The sequence below is a fragment of the Perognathus longimembris genome, chromosome 3 (assembly GCF_023159225.1).
Source record: "Perognathus longimembris pacificus isolate PPM17 chromosome 3, ASM2315922v1, whole genome shotgun sequence".
NCBI classification, from domain to species: domain Eukaryota; kingdom Metazoa; phylum Chordata; class Mammalia; order Rodentia; family Heteromyidae; genus Perognathus; species Perognathus longimembris.
Window position 1 is genome coordinate 92,044,251 of NC_063163.1, and position 17,210 is coordinate 92,061,460.

At 52.7% G+C, this 17,210-nt stretch overlaps 1 protein-coding gene across 1 annotated transcript; it reads left to right on the top strand.

Annotated features, from left to right (window-relative positions):
- The first annotated feature begins 418 nt into the window (after positions 1–418).
- LOC125349281 (SEC14-like protein 4) lies at positions 419–12,843 on the top strand. Its single transcript, XM_048343290.1, has 12 exons — positions 419–543; positions 5,293–5,368; positions 6,435–6,478; positions 7,015–7,074; positions 7,185–7,373; positions 8,558–8,653; positions 8,925–8,985; positions 10,404–10,487; positions 10,820–10,926; positions 11,006–11,145; positions 11,446–11,615; positions 12,697–12,843. The coding sequence occupies exons 1-12, from the start codon at positions 490–492 to the stop codon at positions 12,834–12,836; spliced, it is 1,221 nt and encodes a 406-aa protein (XP_048199247.1). The 5' UTR covers positions 419–489; the 3' UTR covers positions 12,837–12,843.
- Positions 12,844–17,210: the final 4,367 nt, after the last annotated feature.

Genomic DNA, 17,210 nt, shown 5'->3' on the forward strand with positions numbered 1-17,210 from the left:
AGGTGTAAATAGGAGGCTCAAGGTCCAGACCTCCTGGGGCAAAATGGAGCAAAAAGAAAATAAGACAAGCAGAAAGGCTTTAAATGGTACAGAAGTTGCCCAGCAAGTGGAAGGCTCTGCGTTCAAACTCACCTACTGGGGAGGAGGGAAGGAGCAAGGAAAGAAACTGAGAACGGCTGTTTTCTGTCTGTTTCTTCCCCCTGTCCCTCCCTCCCGCGCCCATGCCCGCCTTTGCGGGCCACCTGGGAGTGAGTCAGAGCTCACAGGGCGCAAGGCCTGGGCGGAGGCCACCTGCTGCCCCAGATTGAGCTCTGGGACACTTTTGGGGTGCGCTTGGAAGGAAAAACAAAAACCCCAGGGGGAAGCAAGGCCAGGGCAGGGCGGGACGAGGCGAGCCCTGTCCCTCTGGGGCGGGCCCCACGCCCAACCTCTCCAGGCAAAACCGGGCGCTGGCCCCGGGTCTACGGAGGCCGGCACCCTGCAGGCACCATGAGCGGCCGCGTCGGCGACCTGAGCCCGCAGCAGCAGCAGGCGCTGGCCAGGGTGAGGGCCCGGGGCGGGGGTGGAGAGGCCGGGGCGGGGCGCGCAGCCCCGCGCTGCCCCCGCTGCCCCCCTCGGCTGGGACGGGGCCCAGGGGCGCTCAGCTCCGCGGCAGCCAGGCCGGGGATCCCCCTCTGGGCCTCTCGATGGGGGTAGGGGACAGAGCCAGCTTGCCGCCCCTGCCTGGCCCTGCGTCCCCACGGGTGGGGGAGAGGGTGGCACTCCAGTGTGGCTCCTGGGAACTTGGCACGGGTGGATTCCAGAGAACGGCAGAAGGTTCCAGAGCGCGCAGGCAGATTGCGCCATTCCGTCCTTTGATTTCTCTTTCTCTCAGTACTCCAAGGCTCAAACCTATTCTCCAGTCGTCCATTCTTCTATTAGGAGGGAAATGGAGGGACTTGGGGGAGGGTGTCCGGCAAACTGCCCCCTGAAAGGGGCATATGACCACAGACAAGAAAAGGGGAGTCGGAGCCCCCAGGCCCCGGCTCACACTTGGGGGAATCTGTGAATGAGTAGCTTATGATCTGTGGAGAATCCTCGGGGCCCAGAGACCAATATCTGTAATCTTAGCCATCAGAGAGGCTGGGATTGGGAGGCTCGTGGTTTGAGGCCATCCCAGACTCCCCTCGCCCCAAAAGAAACTTCTCAACGAATAAACTGGGCACAGTTGGCACACTGTCTGCTCCCCGGAGCTCGGAGCTGAGATGGGAGGATAGGAGTTCCAGGTGCCCACCCAGCCGGGAAAGCAAGACCACATCTCCACAGTACCCCCATAAAAAAACAAAAGGGCTGGAGGTGTGGCTCCATGGCTGAGTGCTTGCCTTGCGTAGCAAGCACGAAGTCCTGAGTTCAAACTGCGGGATGTGTGGTCTGCAGAAGAAACCAACAGCTTGTGGTGAAGGGGTGTTCCTCCCCTTCTCCCCCCTCCCCTAGTGAAGGCTTCTCCAGGGAGAAATGAGGCCCACAATAAAGGCAATAAAAGAGGGCCCATGGCTGGGTTGCTGGTGGCTTTCGCCTGTAATCCTAGCTACCCAGGAGGCTGAGATCTGAGGATGGCAGTTTGAAGCCAGCCTGGGCAGGAAAGTCCGGGAGACTCTTTTCTCCAACGAACCACCAGAAAACTGGGCGCTGTGGCTCAAAGTAGCAGGGAACTAGCCTTGAACTAAAAACAGCCCAGGCCCTGAGTTCAAGCCCTACAATGGACAACAGAATAAAAAGGAGGACCTTCCTGTGACAGAAAGGGGTTCTTAGGTGGAGAAGTGTGGGTGAGTTACCTCCACACTGAGGGACATAGCAGGGTCCCAGGCATTGAGCTGGGGGGGGGGCTGGACACCTTTGGACTGAATTATAGTGAAGATACCTTACATGCTACAGCTTCAAGCAAGGTAAATTATTGTTATATTATTACTAATTTTATTATTATTTGAAAGTAATGAAGGCTTAGTGTGTTTTTTCTTTCTTTGTTTATTTAGTGCAGTACTGGGGCTTGAACTCAGGGCCTGGGCACTGTTCCTTAGCTTTTTCAGTCATGGCTGGCACTCTACCACTTGAGCTACTGCTCTACTTCCAGCTTTTTGTAGTTAGTTGGATGGAGAAAAGAGTTTTCATGGACTTTCCTGCCCAGGCTGGCTTTGAACCTGGACCCTCAGACCTCGGCCTCCTGAATGGCTTCTTGTTTTTTAACTTGGGGGAAAAGGGAATGGAGAAAGAAGATTGAGCGTTTTCTCAAGGCCCCAGAGCTCTAGATAACTATGCCCAGGAACATTTATTTTCCTTCTAGATTCTTCCTGAACCTGGTGTGAACCACATCTGGTCACATTGCCAGAGGCTGTCATCATAAAATGACTTTTAACCTGTGTCAGCACCTGCTTGGTGGTTTTCTCTTGCTCCCAAGGGCACCACCCCCCCAACAACTTTCTCAGACACCACTCCTCCGCCCGCCCCCCGCAGTCTCCCTTTTCCATGAAGCTTTCCTTCCCTGTTCAGATTCATATAGAAGCTGACGATACTGAAGTTACTTGCCAATTATTATTTATTCCTTTTACATTATGCAATCAATGCATGAAGTTTTTTTCTTCTTGGAAGCCTAGAGTTTGAACTCAGGGCAAACTCAGAGTTTGCTAGGCAGATATTCTACAGCTTGAGTTTCCCCCCACCCCTGGGGTCCTTTTCACTTTGGTTATATCTGAGATAGTTTCACATTTATATCCAGGCCAGCCTAGCCTGCCATCCTCCTCTGTGGCACGTCCCAGGTGTGAACTACCATACCTGGGGGTTTGTTGTTGTTTGTTTGTGCCAGTCCTGGAATTTGAACTCAGGGCCTGGGCTGTGTCCCTGACCTTCTTTTTTTTTTTTTTTTTGCTTAAAGCTACCACTCTACCTCTTGAGACACAGGGCCACTTCTGGCCTTTTGTGAGTAGTTTATTCGAGACTGAGTTTTAAGAATTTTCCTGCCCAGGCTGGCTTTGAACCTTGATCCCTGGATCTCAGCATCCTGAGTAACTAGGATTACAGGTGTAAGCCACCAGTGCCCAGCCTTTTTAACTGGTCTTGAGAACTGATATTCTGCGTCAGAACCAGGGCTTGAACTCAGGGGTCTCATGTTAGTGAGGCTTGCTTATGCAGCTGGTGCTCTAACCCTCGAGCCATACTTCCAGCCTGGCTTTTAAAAATTAATATATTGTTATTCTCTTGTACAGAGAGATTACAATTACATGAGTCAGGTAATGAGTACATTTCCTTTTGTACAGTGTCTTCTACTTTTATCATTTCTTGCCAGTCCCGGGGCTTGAACTCAGGGCTTGGGCACTGTCTCTGAACTTCTTTTGCTCAAGGCTAGCACTCTGCCACTTGAGCCACAGTGCTACTTCTAGCTTTTTCTGTGTATGTGGTACTAAGGGATAGAACCCAAGGCTTCATGCATGCTAGGCAAGCACTCTACCACTAAGCCACATTCCCAGCCCTTGTACAGTGTCTTCTGTTCCCTCACTCTCTCCCAGTCCCTCCCTCCCATCTCCACACATGAGTTGTATAGTTGACTTTCATCAATGTGCATTGAGGTCCACTGCTGAACTTTTTCACCCTCCCCCCATACCAGACATAAAGAAGACAAAATCATCAAAAAAGTAAAAACTAAGAGAAAGGAAGGAAGGAAGGAAGGAAGGAAGGAAGGAAGGAAGGAAGGAAGGAAGAAAAAGAAGGTTCTTGTTTTCATATCTTGGAGTTTGTTTCAGTACATATAGTATTTTATATAAATACGAAGAGGCACTTATGCATGGCACCTTTGTGTTTCTCTCCTAAGAGTATCCTCTTTTGGCCTCACTGCATGTGAGTATCTAGAATCCTGTGTAATTTGTCATATTCCAGTGCATTTTAGATCTAACTTCTGCATATCAGAGAGAACATGTGCCATTTGTCTTTCTGAGCTTAGCTTACCTCACTTAACATGATTTGTTCTAGTTCCATCCATTTCCCTGCATATGGCTGTATAAAATTCCATAATAGACAGGTACCACATTTTTTGGATCCACTCATCTGTTGTGGGGTATCAGGGCTGTTTCCATATCTTAGCTGTTGTGAATGAATAGTGCCAGCTGGGCTTTTTGCTGGATGTTTTGGAGATGGGGTCGTGTGAACTTTTCTGCCTGGCTTTGAAGGCTTCAAACCTTCAGCTTCCAGATCGTAGTCTCCTGAGTAGTGAGGATTACAGACATGAGCTCTCAGTACCCAGTTTGGTCTCGGGAACTTCCTGTCAGGGCTGGCCTCAGGTCATGAGCCTCCTAAACTCTACCTCCCAAAGTCTCTGAGAGTATGGATCTGAGCTACCACAGGCATCTGGCTAGGCATGCCTTCTTCTAGATAGTCTCCATAAAGCCAAAGGCAATCTGCTAGGTGGCTCTCAAGGCTGCTTCTGATAGATCTAACTTAGATCTGTTTAAACTCCATGAATTATAGTTTTCAGATGCATCTCTAAATACAGCCCTTGCGGGGCTGGGAATATGGCCTACTGGCAAGAGTGCTTGCTTCCTATACAAGAAGCCCTGGGTTCGATTCCCCAGCACCACATATACAGAAAATGGCCAGAAGTGGCGCTGTGGCTCAAGTGGCAGAGTGCTAGCCTTGAGCAAAAAGAAGCCAGGGACAGTGCTCAGGCCCTGAGTCAAAGGCCCAGGACTGGCCAAAATAAATAAATAAATAAATACAGCCCTTGCGGAAGTGAGGTCTCGAATCTCAGTCTCAGCCCCCAGTTCCCAGGGGCTTCTTTAAACTCTACCCAAAGGTCACCCCTAGCCTGCTAGTCCCCCCCCACCAGGCTCTCTGTCCACCCCATGCCTTTGACTTTGCCCCTCGAGGATCCAGCCAGGTGGACCACATAAAGCTGGCACCATTTTGCGCTGGGCCAGAGGCTAAGGGCTTTACATGCCAGATTCCTTTGACTGGCACAAGGTTATCATTACCCACCCACCCCCCATTTCCCAGCAGAGAAACTGAGGCTAGGGAGGGCACTAGCTTGCCTCCACATCCAGCAGTCACCCAGGGATCTCTACCTCAGAGCTGTGGATGAGCCTGGGGGCCGGAGCACCCTGAACATTCCAGAAGGACCCATCTGCTCCTCCTGGGGTGGGCAGGGTGCCCTGTTTGCAGAGACAGTGGCTCAGGACAGCACTGTCTGACTGCAGCTGGGGGCGGGGAGGGTGGAGGGTGCGGGGGAGGCTGGGGCCTCTCATCTCGTCTCCCCTGTGCTCCCCTTAGTTCCAGGAGGACCTCCAGGACATCCTGCCTGCCCTCCCCAAGGCCGATGACTACTTCCTCCTGCGCTGGCTCAGAGGTGAGGCACAGTGGGAGGAACACAGGGAGGACTCCGGAGAAAGGGATAGGACACGTTGGGGGATAGGGTTCCTGAATGGTAAGAAAGTCAGAGTATGAGTTCACCTGCTCTGGGCTTGAATCTGAGTTCCAGGGTGCAACTAGCACAGCACCAAGTCTCCACACCTCAGTGTTGTCTATCTCTCATCACTGAGTCAATGCCTGAGACATCCTTGAGCAGTGACAAGATTGACCTTGAGCTTGACCTTGACTTTCACTGGACAGTCTCTTCTGAGCTTGCCTTTGATCAGTCTCAGTTCCCCAAGAACAGAGTTATTTCATCCCCAGACACAAAATGAATACACCCTCCCCCCATGGGCTCTAAGGAGGCCTGGCAACCATTGCCATGACAACAAATCTCCATGACAACAACACCAAACAAGATGCCCAGCAAACACTTAAGAAGTGGATTTAAATAAAGGTTGAGAAGGCGTTTCATTAAAGAATTACAGCAGCAGTTTCAACAAAGTTTAAGAATCACAGAGACAATACCAGGGTTTAGGGGTTAAAAACAACAACAACAAACCACTTAAACTTGTTCCATCTTATGGGGGTGGATTTTTCAGTTGAGATGAGAGACGCCAGCAGTTCGCTCAGGAAGTAGACACATAGCATGGGGCTTATAATGTTGGTCTCCTGACAGACACCTGTGGCTCATGCCTGTAATCCTAGCTATTCAGGAGGCTGAGATCTGAGGGTTGCAGTTCAAAGCCAGGCAGAAAAGTCCATGAGGCTCTTATCTCTAATGAATTACCAAGAAAGCCCGAAGTTGCACTGTAGCTCAAGTGGTAGAGCACTAGCCTTGAGCAACAAAGCTCAGGGACAGCACCTAAGCCCTGAGTTCAAGTCCTAGGATCCCCCCTGCCATACACACACACACACACACACACACACAAGAATGTCCAAACCCTCCCATGTATTCCTGGGGTGTGATAAAAAAGCAGAGGGTACCCCTACTATGTCCCCCAAGCCCTCAGAGGGAGCATGTCACTCCAGGCCGGGCATCTTCTTTCCTCTTTTGCTTGCAGCTCGGAACTTTGACCTGCACAAGTCTGAGGACATGCTCCGCAAGGTGAGCCCCTGCCCCCCTGTCCGCCTCCCTCGTGCCACACCCCAGACAGCTGGTGTCCTCCTTCCTCTTCCTCAAACTCCTTTCTGCATCACACTGGGCTCCTTCTCCCATGTTTTTCATTCATTTACTTTTGTTCCCACACTGGGGCTTGAACCCAGGGCCTGGGTGTTGTCCCTGAGCCTCTTTGTGTTCAAGGTTAGTGCTCTACCACTTGAGCCACAGTGCCACCTGCAGCTTTTTCTGAGTAGTTCATTGGAGATGGGAGTCTCCCAGACTTTCTTGCTCCTGCTGGCTTCAAGTCCTGGCCCTCAGATCTCAGCCTCCCGAGTAGCTAGGATGACAGGCATGAGCCACCAGTGCCTGGCTTCCTCCCTCTTTAAGCTCTCCTCTCCTCTCCCCCGGCGCCAGGTGGAGCCTGGGGGTGTTCTCTCAGTGTTTTGGTGGCCCTGGGGCCCAGGGACTGAGCTGCTGTCCCCAGATGTCCACAGGGTCCTTTGGGACAGGTGGACTCTTGATCTCCTGCCATGCCTCTGCAGCACATGAAGTTCCGGGAGCAGCAGGACCTTGACCATATTCTTACATGGCAGCCCTCAGAGGTGAGCGCCGTACCATCTCCCCCACACCACTGAGCACCCCCATCCAGGTTCCCCAACTCTCCATGTCCAGCCACTCGATGCTCGAGTCCCGCCCTTACCTGTGTGTGCAGGTGGTCCAGCTGTATGACTCAGGCGGTCTGTGCAGCTATGACTATGAAGGCTGCCCGGTGTGGTTTGATATCATTGGGACCCTGGATCCCAAGGGCCTCCTGCTGTCAGCCTCCAAGCAGGAGCTGATCCGGAAGCGCATCAGGGTCTGCGAGCTGCTCCTGCACCAGTGCGACCTGCAGAGCCAGAAGGTGAGCCGGCGAGGGAGGGGACACACAGCAGACACCCGGTCTAGCCACAGGGGGCGGTCCCCAGGGCCAGGGAGGGGTCGCACCCTGTCCCTCAGCTTACCCCCCAGCTCTCAACACTCAGGATTGACGGTAGAGCAGGGGTTTGTCGCTCCATCTCTCTGTTCTCTCCGCCTCTCTGAGCCGCAGGTGGATCCCGAGTCAACCTAACACCAGGTGTACTGGCCCTGGTTTTATGACGCTAGACGCCTGCCCTCTAGTGGACATACTACACTATGACAGCATGAATTGGCTAATGGCTGACTCCGCAGGACAAGAGGTCCCCCGCCCCAATCCCCAACTCCTGTCACAAATGCTGGGTATAAAAACAGGCCCTTGCCAGGACACCAGCGGCTCATGTCTGTAAATCCCAGCTACCTCGGAGGCTGAGATCTGAGGATTGTTGTGGTTCCAAGCCAGCCTGTGCAGAAAAATCCAAGAGACTTTTCTGAAATAACCAGCAAACTGCTGAGCTAGGAGGGGCTTAGTTCAAGTGGGAGAGCATCAGCAGAGCCAGGAAGCCAAGTCAGGGAGGAATCTTGAGTTTAAACTCCAGTATTAGGAAAGAATGTGTGTGTGTGTGTGTGTGTGTGTGTGTGTGTGTGTGTGTGTGTTTGAGGAGAAAAATGGATCTTTACTAAATACCCATGGATTTTTTTCCTTGTTATTACTTCATGTGCAATTCAGCCTCTCCACTGCTTGTATAGTATGCACATCGTAGGAGCTATTATCAATCATCTAACAATGAGTTAAGGTATACATAAGGACATGTGTAGGTTATATGTCAACACTGCAGCATCTTTACCTGAAGGGACTGAGTAGCTGTAGATTCTGGCAGCTGAGAACCATGGGAACCAACCAGTCCCCATGAAAACCAAAGCCGACTTTGTACGATTGTATGCAAAATCTCCGGAGAGTCTTGTTTTAAATCATGCTGTTAACTGACCCTAGATCATAGTGTCAGCTAACTGTGATAACCCCCCAGGAACCTACAGACAGGTCCAGGGTTCAGGCCCTGGGGGTACGGTGTCCCCTCAGATCCTAAATGGGAATTGCCGCGGGCTGCCAGGGTGGATGGCGGCAGGGAGGTGGAGAGAGGAGCTCAGCCTCCCTGGCTCTGACACATGCACCTGCTCTGCTCCATGCAGTTGGGCAGGAAGATTGAGACGTTTGTGATGGTGTTTGACATGGAGGGACTGAGCCTAAGACATCTGTGGAAGCCAGCTGTGGAGGTCTACCAGCAGGTGAGGTGGGTAGTAGGCTGTATGGTGGTAGTAGGCTGTAGGCGGAAATGTCAATGGTCCCAAGGCCAAGAGGGAGCCATGGCCCTCCAGGAGCACCAAGGAGAAAGCCTCCAGCTGGCCCAAGGAGAAAGAGGAGCAAGAATGGCACTGAGGAGCAGGCAATTGCTCTTGGGAAAGGCCTCTTATTGTCAGCCTTGGGTGTGGAGGAGGGCGGCGTATAACAGAAATCTGGAGGTCACAGGCATGACCCAGACCCATTCTCCATTCACAGTTTTTTGCAATCATAGAAGCAAATTATCCTGAGTCAGTGAAGAAATTAATTGTGATTCGAGGTGAGCCCATTATTGACTTGATCTGGGGAGGGAGAAGTGGGGGGCAGGGTGGGTGAAGGGGGACAGTGCCTTAAGAACTAATGTTTTTGCCAAGCACCAGTGATGGCTCATGGCTAGAATCCTAGCCACTCAGGAGGTGAGATCTGAGGACTGTGGTTCAAAGCCAGCCTGGACAGGAGAGCGGGAGAGACTGTGAGACTCTTATCTCCAGTTAATCATCAAAAAGCTGGAAGTAGAGCTGTGCCTCAAGTATAGAACACTAACCACGAGCGAAACAAGCTCAGGGATGGTGCCCAGCTGCTGAGTTCAGGCTCTAGGACTGGCATACACACACAGACACACACACACACACACACACACACACACACACACACAGTTCATGGTTTCTCAAATCATCCTTTTGTGGAAAACTGGTGACTTGTTTGGTTTTTGTGTTTTCAGTTCCTGTCCTTTGTAATATTCAAAATCCTAGCCAGGCACTGGTGGCTCATGACTGTAATCCTAGCCACTCGGGAGGCTGAGATGCGAGGATGGCAGGTGCAAGCCAGCCCAGGCAGGAAAGTCCCTGAGACTCTCTCCTCCAGTTAATCATAGAGAAAGCTAGAGGTAGCAACGTGGCTCAATGTGGTAAAGCACTAGCCTTGAGCAAAAAGGATCTCAGGAACGGCACCCAAGCCCAGAGTTCAAGCCCCAGGACTGTCAAAGAAAAAAAATGCTGCCCACGGGTATTACAGTGATGTCAGATGAAAATGACTAAATATTTGCTGTTATTTTCTTGGTACCAGAGGGTCCGTGGGCCATATTAGCTAGTGCTCACATATGGAGAGGGGATTGTCCCTATCTTCTATGGCCTGAGTCAGATGATTTGGGGTTAACTCACCCAGGCTCTGTGACTCTGAGCAAGCCTATTTCATCCCACTGAACCTCAGTTTCTCCACAGACAGTTTGCTCCACAAGACAGATGTTAAACCGGACACTCTGTGGAGAGGGCTGCCTGCATAATGTGCTCAGTGAGCAGGAAAGATTCCGTGTAGGACAGGGGTTCTAAAGCAAACTCCCCATTTGCTTACACCCCAAGATATCCCAGGGCTACCTGGGAAAATCTTTGAGTGTGGAAAGGAAGAAACTTCATTTTGGAGTCACCTTCGCTGACCTTAGGTCCTGCTTGCTCCCAACACCTTAACAAAGGGCTTACTGAGAGCCAGGTGCTGTGCCACCAGCATGATCTCACCTGTATTTTCACATTCCACCCCTAACATCACTCAGAGAGGGCGAGTCACTAGTGGAAGGTCACACAGCAGGGAATGGCAGAATCCAGACCCTTATCCAACATCCCTTGAGCACAGTCCCTTGGCTGTAGCCTTACTGACCTGGGTGGTCTTGGGTCCGGCCTCCTGAGGGACTTCCATGGGTTTCAGCCCCCAGGCTTTTCCCAGTGGCTTTCAACTTGGTCAAGTCGTTCATGGGTGAGGTGACCCAGAAGAAGATCGTGATTCTGGGAGGTGAGTGCTGTGCCCTCTTGGGCAGGTCTCATCTCAGCATCTGCCTGGGGGGGTGGTGAGTAGATGTGGGGGGACTTCTGCCTCGCTCACCCTCTTCTCTCACTGGTCCTGGCCTCTGCCCAAACTCTGGCCTGACAGTGAGGTGGCAAGCTGACGATGCTTGGGGCCATCAAATTCTCTCCACGAGACCTCAGTCTTCCCCAAACCCTAGAAATGCATCTCCTCTCTGTCAGTCTCCCTGGGCCCCCCAGAGCCTCCCTCCCTCCCCACGAGTCTCCTGGAGCCCTTCAGAGCCCCCTCTCCTCCCTGGGCCCTTGATTGCTCCCACACAGACAACTGGAAGCAGGAGTTGCACAAGTTCATCAGCCCCAACCAGCTTCCCGTGGAGTTTGGGGGGACCATGACGGATCCCGATGGCAACCCCAAATGTCTGACCAAGGTACAAGTTGCCAGGGTTGTATCTGGGGAAGGGAGGGATGGCGGTGGCCCTGTTACTCATTCACCTGTCTCCTGTGCAGATCAATTATGGGGGTGATGTGCCCCAGAAGTACTACATGTGCAAACAGGTGAAGGTGCAGTACGAGCACACGACATCTGTGGGCCGAGCCTCCTCCCAGCATGTGGAACATGAGATCCTGTTCCCCGGCTGTGTGCTTAGGTAGGGACCTCCACAGCCTGTCATCCTAGTGACTCAGGAGGCAGAGATCCGAGGATTGCGGTTCAAAGCCAGTCAGGGCAGGAAAAGTCTGTGAGACCGCCAGCAAACCGGAAGTGTCGATGTGGCTCAAGTGGTAGAGCGCTAGCCTTGAGCAACAAAGCTCAGGGACAGCGCTCAGGCCCTGAGTTCAAGCCCTAGGATAGACGCACGCGCGCGCGCGCACCGCGCGCGCGCGCGCGCACACACGGTGGAGGGCCCCAAAGCCTGGGCAGGTGGCCAGTTGAGCTCTGTCCACTGCAGGTGGCAGTTTTCATCGGATGGTGGTGACATCGGCTTCGGGGTTTTCCTGAAGACCAAGATGGGGGAGCGGCAGAAGGCTGCGGAGATGACTGAGGTGCTGGCCAGCCAGCGCTACAACACCCACATGGTGCCCGAGGACGGGTCCCTCACCTGCCTCAAAGCCGGCGTCTGTAAGAGCTGTGATTTTTCTAGAGTCATGTTCATTTGTTTGTTTTGCTGATCTTGTCTTGCAGCCCCATCTCTCCGGGTGCCCTTCATTCCTAGCTCTCAGGGGGAATGCGGGGAGCCCTGGTCTCCAGGGGTGTTGGCTTCAGGATCTTGGGTCTATGGGTGACTCCTGGGTATGGGTGCAGAAGAAAAGCCAGGGCTCAGAGCCCAAGCCGTGGGGAAATCTCCATACTGGGCTGTTTGTGCTAAATGACAGGAAAGTGAACAGCCGTGAACGTAGTATGAAGCCCCCCACTTACGTCCACCACCCCACTCTAGGGGCCCCCCAAGGCAAGGCTTCCCGCAGTCGTGTGGCCTTGGCTTCCCAATGCCTCCCAGAGGCTGTCTGGATGGAAGCAGCAACGCCCACTCTCCTTGTTAGCCTCCTGGTACTATAGCAAAACACCTGAGGATTCACTGAGATAGAAGAAAGGTTTACTTTGGGGCTCACAAGCTCTGGAGGCCTCAATCTATGATGGGTTGACCTGGGGGCCTGGGGGCCTCTCGCAAGGCAGAATCACAAGCCAGGGAGCAAGAGGAAAGAGAACTGGGTCTGGGTCCCACAATCCCTTCCAAGGGCATGATCCCCGCCCCCCCCCCCGCCCCCATACAGCCTAAGGACTTCCTTCAACGGCCCGCCTTCTAAAGGTTCCAGCACTGTCTAACAGCATCACCATGGGGACCAAGCCTTTCCTTCTGGACCTTTGTGGGGGATATTTATCCAAACCACCATACCTTCCATTGGCGTGAGGGGGGGGGGGCAGGGGGGCGGGCTGTGACATGCTGATGTATAGAGTCACACCACAAGCTGGCGGTCCCCATGACCTCTTTAGGTAGCCCACAAAGCTTCCAAGGGGGCAGCAGAGCCAACAGTGAACTTGGGATTCTCAGCTGCTGCTGACCCTCAGGTTCCCTCAACCCCCTCCCCCTCCCTACCCCCACCTCCACCATGGCCCGGGACAGACAATTCTCAAGGGTCCCAGGTGTGAACATGGGCAGGACTGGCTCCACCTGATCCCTCCCCTCCCATCCATCCCTAAACAGATGTCCTGCGCTTCGACAACACCTACAGCCTGATGCACTCCAAGAAGGTCAGCTACACCGTGGAGGTGCTGCTGCCTGACAGGGCCTGCGAGGAGCAGCTGCAGGGGCTCCAGGCCATGAGACCATCCCCAGCCCAGTGAAGACCCTGACGGCCTCTGAGTCTGCACCCTCCAGCCCTGCCCCTCTCCTCTCTTCCCCTCCCCTCCCAGCCAGGAGCATGCTTAAAGGGGGACACTGACAGCCACCTACCCTGCATGTCCATCTCACCCCGCTTAAGGGTCTACTTGGCACAGTGGCCAAGCAGGAAAGGGGGCCACCCTGAGGGTTGGCACAAGCACCTCGTCCCTCATTCCTACAGAAGGGGATTAAGGACAAGCTTGCGTCCGCTGAGGAAGGGTCCTGCCTGCCGAAGCTGCCTTGGTGTCTTCCTGACAATGTCCACCATCCCAAGATTCATTTGTGCCTGGTGTCCCAGGTTGAGGGGGTGGCAGTGCGTGAACTTCAGGCTCTTCAGGAGCCTGAGAAGAGCAGGAGATCTAGGAAGTCACAGGATGAATGGAGGCCAGCTGGAGGCAGCAGGGTGAGATAAAGAGGTGGGAAAAATCCTGCTTCCAGGCCCAGCCAATTGTGTTCTAGCTTCCAGGACAGCCAATTGTGTTCTAGCTTCCAGGACAGCCAATTGTGTTCTAGCTTCCAGGCCTAGCCAATCGGTTCTAGCATCAAGGCCCACCCAATCAGGTCCTAACATCAAGGCCCAGCCAATCGTGTTCTAGCATTAAGGCCCAGCCAATCATGTTCTAGCATCAAGTCCCAGACAATCGGTTCTAGCATCAAGGCCCAGCCAATCGTGTTCTTGCATGCCCAGCCTCAGAGATGATTGGGTAAAGGCTGAGTCTTCCATCCAATAATCTTGCGGTTGGGCAAGGTGCTGTCCTGGGTGCTTTTTGGAGAATCATCCACATTTCCTTTCTTTATGTCTCACTGAGGGGACAGTAGAAAGCCCAGATGCCCATGTCTTTCCCCCATGTCCCCTCAGAGCTGATTGGTGAGGGCTCCTGCACATGGTGTCCTGAAGGCTGGTTGTCCCACAGCTTGGGGTGCAGAGCCACAACTAGCTGTGGGTGCCTGGAGGCTGGTATGGCTGCAATGAAGCCATTGCCCAGGGCCTTCATTTCCATCTCAGAGGTCTTGTGTGTCACCTGGCCCTTCCTAATAGCCAGCTCAGCACAGGCCCGCTGGCCAGGGGCTTCATGAGCGGGAAATCCAACTCCACCCCTTCACTGCTCTGAGTCTGTGCTTTCAGCCTCCTCACCCCCAGCATTATCAGGGGCTTCCTGATTTTCTTTTTTTCTTTTTGCCAGTCCTGAGCACTGTCCCTGAGCTTCTTTTGCTCAAGGCTAGCACTCTCCCACTTGAGCCACAGTGCCACTTCCAGGCTTTCTCTGTGTATGTGGTACTGAGGACTCGAACCCAGGGCTTCATGCATACTAGGCAAGCACTCTACCACTAGGCCATATTCCCAGCCCTGCGTGGATGTATTTTAAGGGGAGAAAGTGATGAGGCTTGAAAGCAGAGGTCTTTTCGAAAGCTGTGTGGAAACTTTGGGGTCCCCAGGTCTCTTCATGGTTTAGTCTGCACAGCAACTCTGCTGCCAGAACAGAACCAGACTCAGGTGACCCGCAGAGTATGTGTTAGGTCCACCCAGGAAGGAAAGGCCTTGGTGCAGAGGTCTCCCAACTCCTCCTGCCTGAGTCTCCACCCAGTACCTGCGTTACCTAGGTAACTGGCATGCCTGGAGGCAGTCACCTCTTCATTCTCTGAGGTCACCTCCCCGTCTGGTGTGGTCATACCTTCCCCCACCTAGCCACACCACCTCCTGCCTCCTCCCCCCCCCCCCAGCGGCCCACCCTGCCACATGACTCCAGTTCCTAAAATAAAATTCTCTCTTGCCTGACTACCGCCTGGTGCTCTCCAGCATTGGTTACCTAATTAAATCAAAGCACGTGTTAGGAAATTGGCAAGAAAAAAGAAAATCTGGCTGTGCTGGCTCTGATGGCCTGGGGCTGGGGTCCCAAGTCCAGAGACTGCCCCCACGTCCAGGAACCTAGGCTTCCCAGGGCTTCTTTAGGACAATCCTCCGCAGTCGTGGGGATGTAGCTAGCTGCGCTTTGGGGGACCCCCATACCAGATTTACTAAGCCCATTTGTTGTCAAAACATTTCAGTGGGAGGAAGTAACAAGTTGGATAAGAAATGTATGCACTGCCTTTCATATGAAATTGTAACTCCTCTGTACATCACTTTGACAATAAAGAAACAAATTTAAAAAACAAACAAACACACACACACAAGCGTTTCAGTGGCCAGGTACCTGTAATCCTCGCTACTCAGGAGGCTAAGGTCTGAGGATTGTGGTTCAAAGCTCATCTGGGAAGAAATGTTTGTGAGACTTTTACACCCAATTAAACACACACACAGGGCTGGGAATATGGCCTAGTGGCAAGAGTGCTTGCCTCGTATACATGAGGCCCTGGGTTCGATTCCTCAGTACCACATATACAGAAAATGACCAGAAGTGGCGCTGTGGCTCAAGTGGCAGAGTGCTAGCCTTGAGCAAAAATGAAGCCAGGGACAGTGCTCAGGCCCTGAGTTCACGGCCTAGGACTGGCCAAAAAAAAAAATAAATAAATACACACACACACACACACACACACACACACACGTCAGAAGTAGAGCTGTAGCTCAAGTGATAGAATGCTAGCCTTGAGCAAAAAAAAGTTTAGTGACAGTGCCTGAATTCAAGTCCCAGAACTGGTGCACAGAGGGAGAGGGAGAGAAAGGAGAAAGAGAGAGAGAGACAGAGAGAGACAGAGAGAGAGACAGAGAGACAGAGATGAAATCTGAGTGTTCAGGAATGTGCTGGACGTTGGGGCCTGAGAAGGACCCTTTAGCATGTGTTGGCAACATGCCGGAAGGAGGGCCCAGCTTATTGTGCAAGCAGCTCTGTCTACTAGGATGGTTTATTTTTGTGGCGGTTGTCACCATGGTCCCCTGGGAGCTTATCAAGAGTTGGTAAACACCACTTGGAGAAGGTATGACTAAAAGGCAAGCTCCTAGAATCTTTGTTTGGGGTGGGGGGGGGATTAAACTTGTGAGGCCCCAAGACATCCCACAGTCCATGATGACTTTTGAGCATTTATTGAATATTTACTATGCTCCAGTATGTTGAGCCTCCCAAAGAAAGCAGGACTGGCTGGCACTCCTGGCCTGAAATCCTAGCCACTCGGCAGCCTGAGATCTGAGGACTGTAGTTCAAACTCATCCTGGGCAGGAAAGTCTGTGAGACTCTTACCTCCAATGAACCACCAAAACACCAGAGATGGAGCTGTAGTTCAGGTGGTAGAGTGCCCAGGCCCTGAGTTCAAACCTCAGGTTTCTGGTTACCGTTTCCCCTCCAGAAAAATGTAAGGCTAACAGAGGGCATGGGATTACTTTGAAGTATTCTAAAATGTCTGGGAAGTTGTCAGCATTGCATGCCCAATATATATCTGTTTAATAATATTTTTTTAAAAAAACAAATCCACCAAGAGCGGGGCGTGGTGGTGGTACACCACACACCTGTAATCCCAGCACTCAGGAGACGGAGGCGGGAAGACCTCAAGTTCAAGGTCAGCCTGGGATACATAGGAAGACTGTCTTAGGAAAGGAAGGAAAGAAGAATCAAGGAAGGAAGGAAAGATGGAATGGAGGAAGGAAGGAAGGCCAGCTCACTTCAGCTGCTCTCTAACGCTAAGCACGTTTCACCACTGATTGTGTTCGAGCAGAGTGGTCAGGTTGGGAACACGGCCTTGTGGATAGCCATGACACATGCCCAAAGTGAGCTGCTCAGCCTATTTGTGGCCCTGCCCAAGAAAAGTGCTTAGAGAAGGTGCCTGGCAGGAAGAACCCTCCCCGCTCCTTCCTGCCCTCCCCGTCCAGCCCCCGACACCCCCAGAGGCAGGTGAGACACTTCACATCAGCAGGATTAGGAAGAGAAGGAGCCTGGTGGGAATCAGGCCGGATTAGGAGCTAATAATGGGGTAGAACCCAATCCCTGCTGGTCAGCAGCAAGGCAGGAAGTGGGTGTGGAGGGGGCCAGGGCCTGGCAGGACCGGGGGCTGGAATGTGAAGTGGGGTGCGGCAAGGGTGTGGAGAGTTACCTAACTGTTCCCTAGCAATAGTGCAGGTGACCCAAGTATGGCCCATGGTGGCCCCTCTTTCTCCTTCTGGAACCAATTCTACCAGGCCACCCTCCCCCTTTCACTCCCCCAAATCAAGGAACGTGCCAGGGCAGTATCTGGTACCATCCCCTATCAATTTGCCTAAAGAGGTCTGGAGATAGCCCAGCGCAGAGTCTTGCACTAGCTCAGAGATGGATTATGTAAGGAGGCTTTCTAGGGTTAGCGATCTGGGAGACTCTCAGATAGAGTGAGTTGGGCTGGCCTGACAGTGAGAGACTGTTCCTCTAGAAGCACTC

Coding starts and splice junctions, on each gene's coding strand:
- LOC125349281 (XM_048343290.1), top strand. CDS start 490: ATGAGCGGCCGCGTCGGCGACCTGAGCCCGCAGCAGCAGCAGGCGCTG. Junction 10,488..10,819: donor GAAGATCGTGATTCTGGGAG/GTGAGTGCTGTG, acceptor GCTCCCACACAG/ACAACTGGAAGCAGGAGTTG. Junction 11,146..11,445: donor TTCCCCGGCTGTGTGCTTAG/GTAGGGACCTCC, acceptor TGTCCACTGCAG/GTGGCAGTTTTCATCGGATG.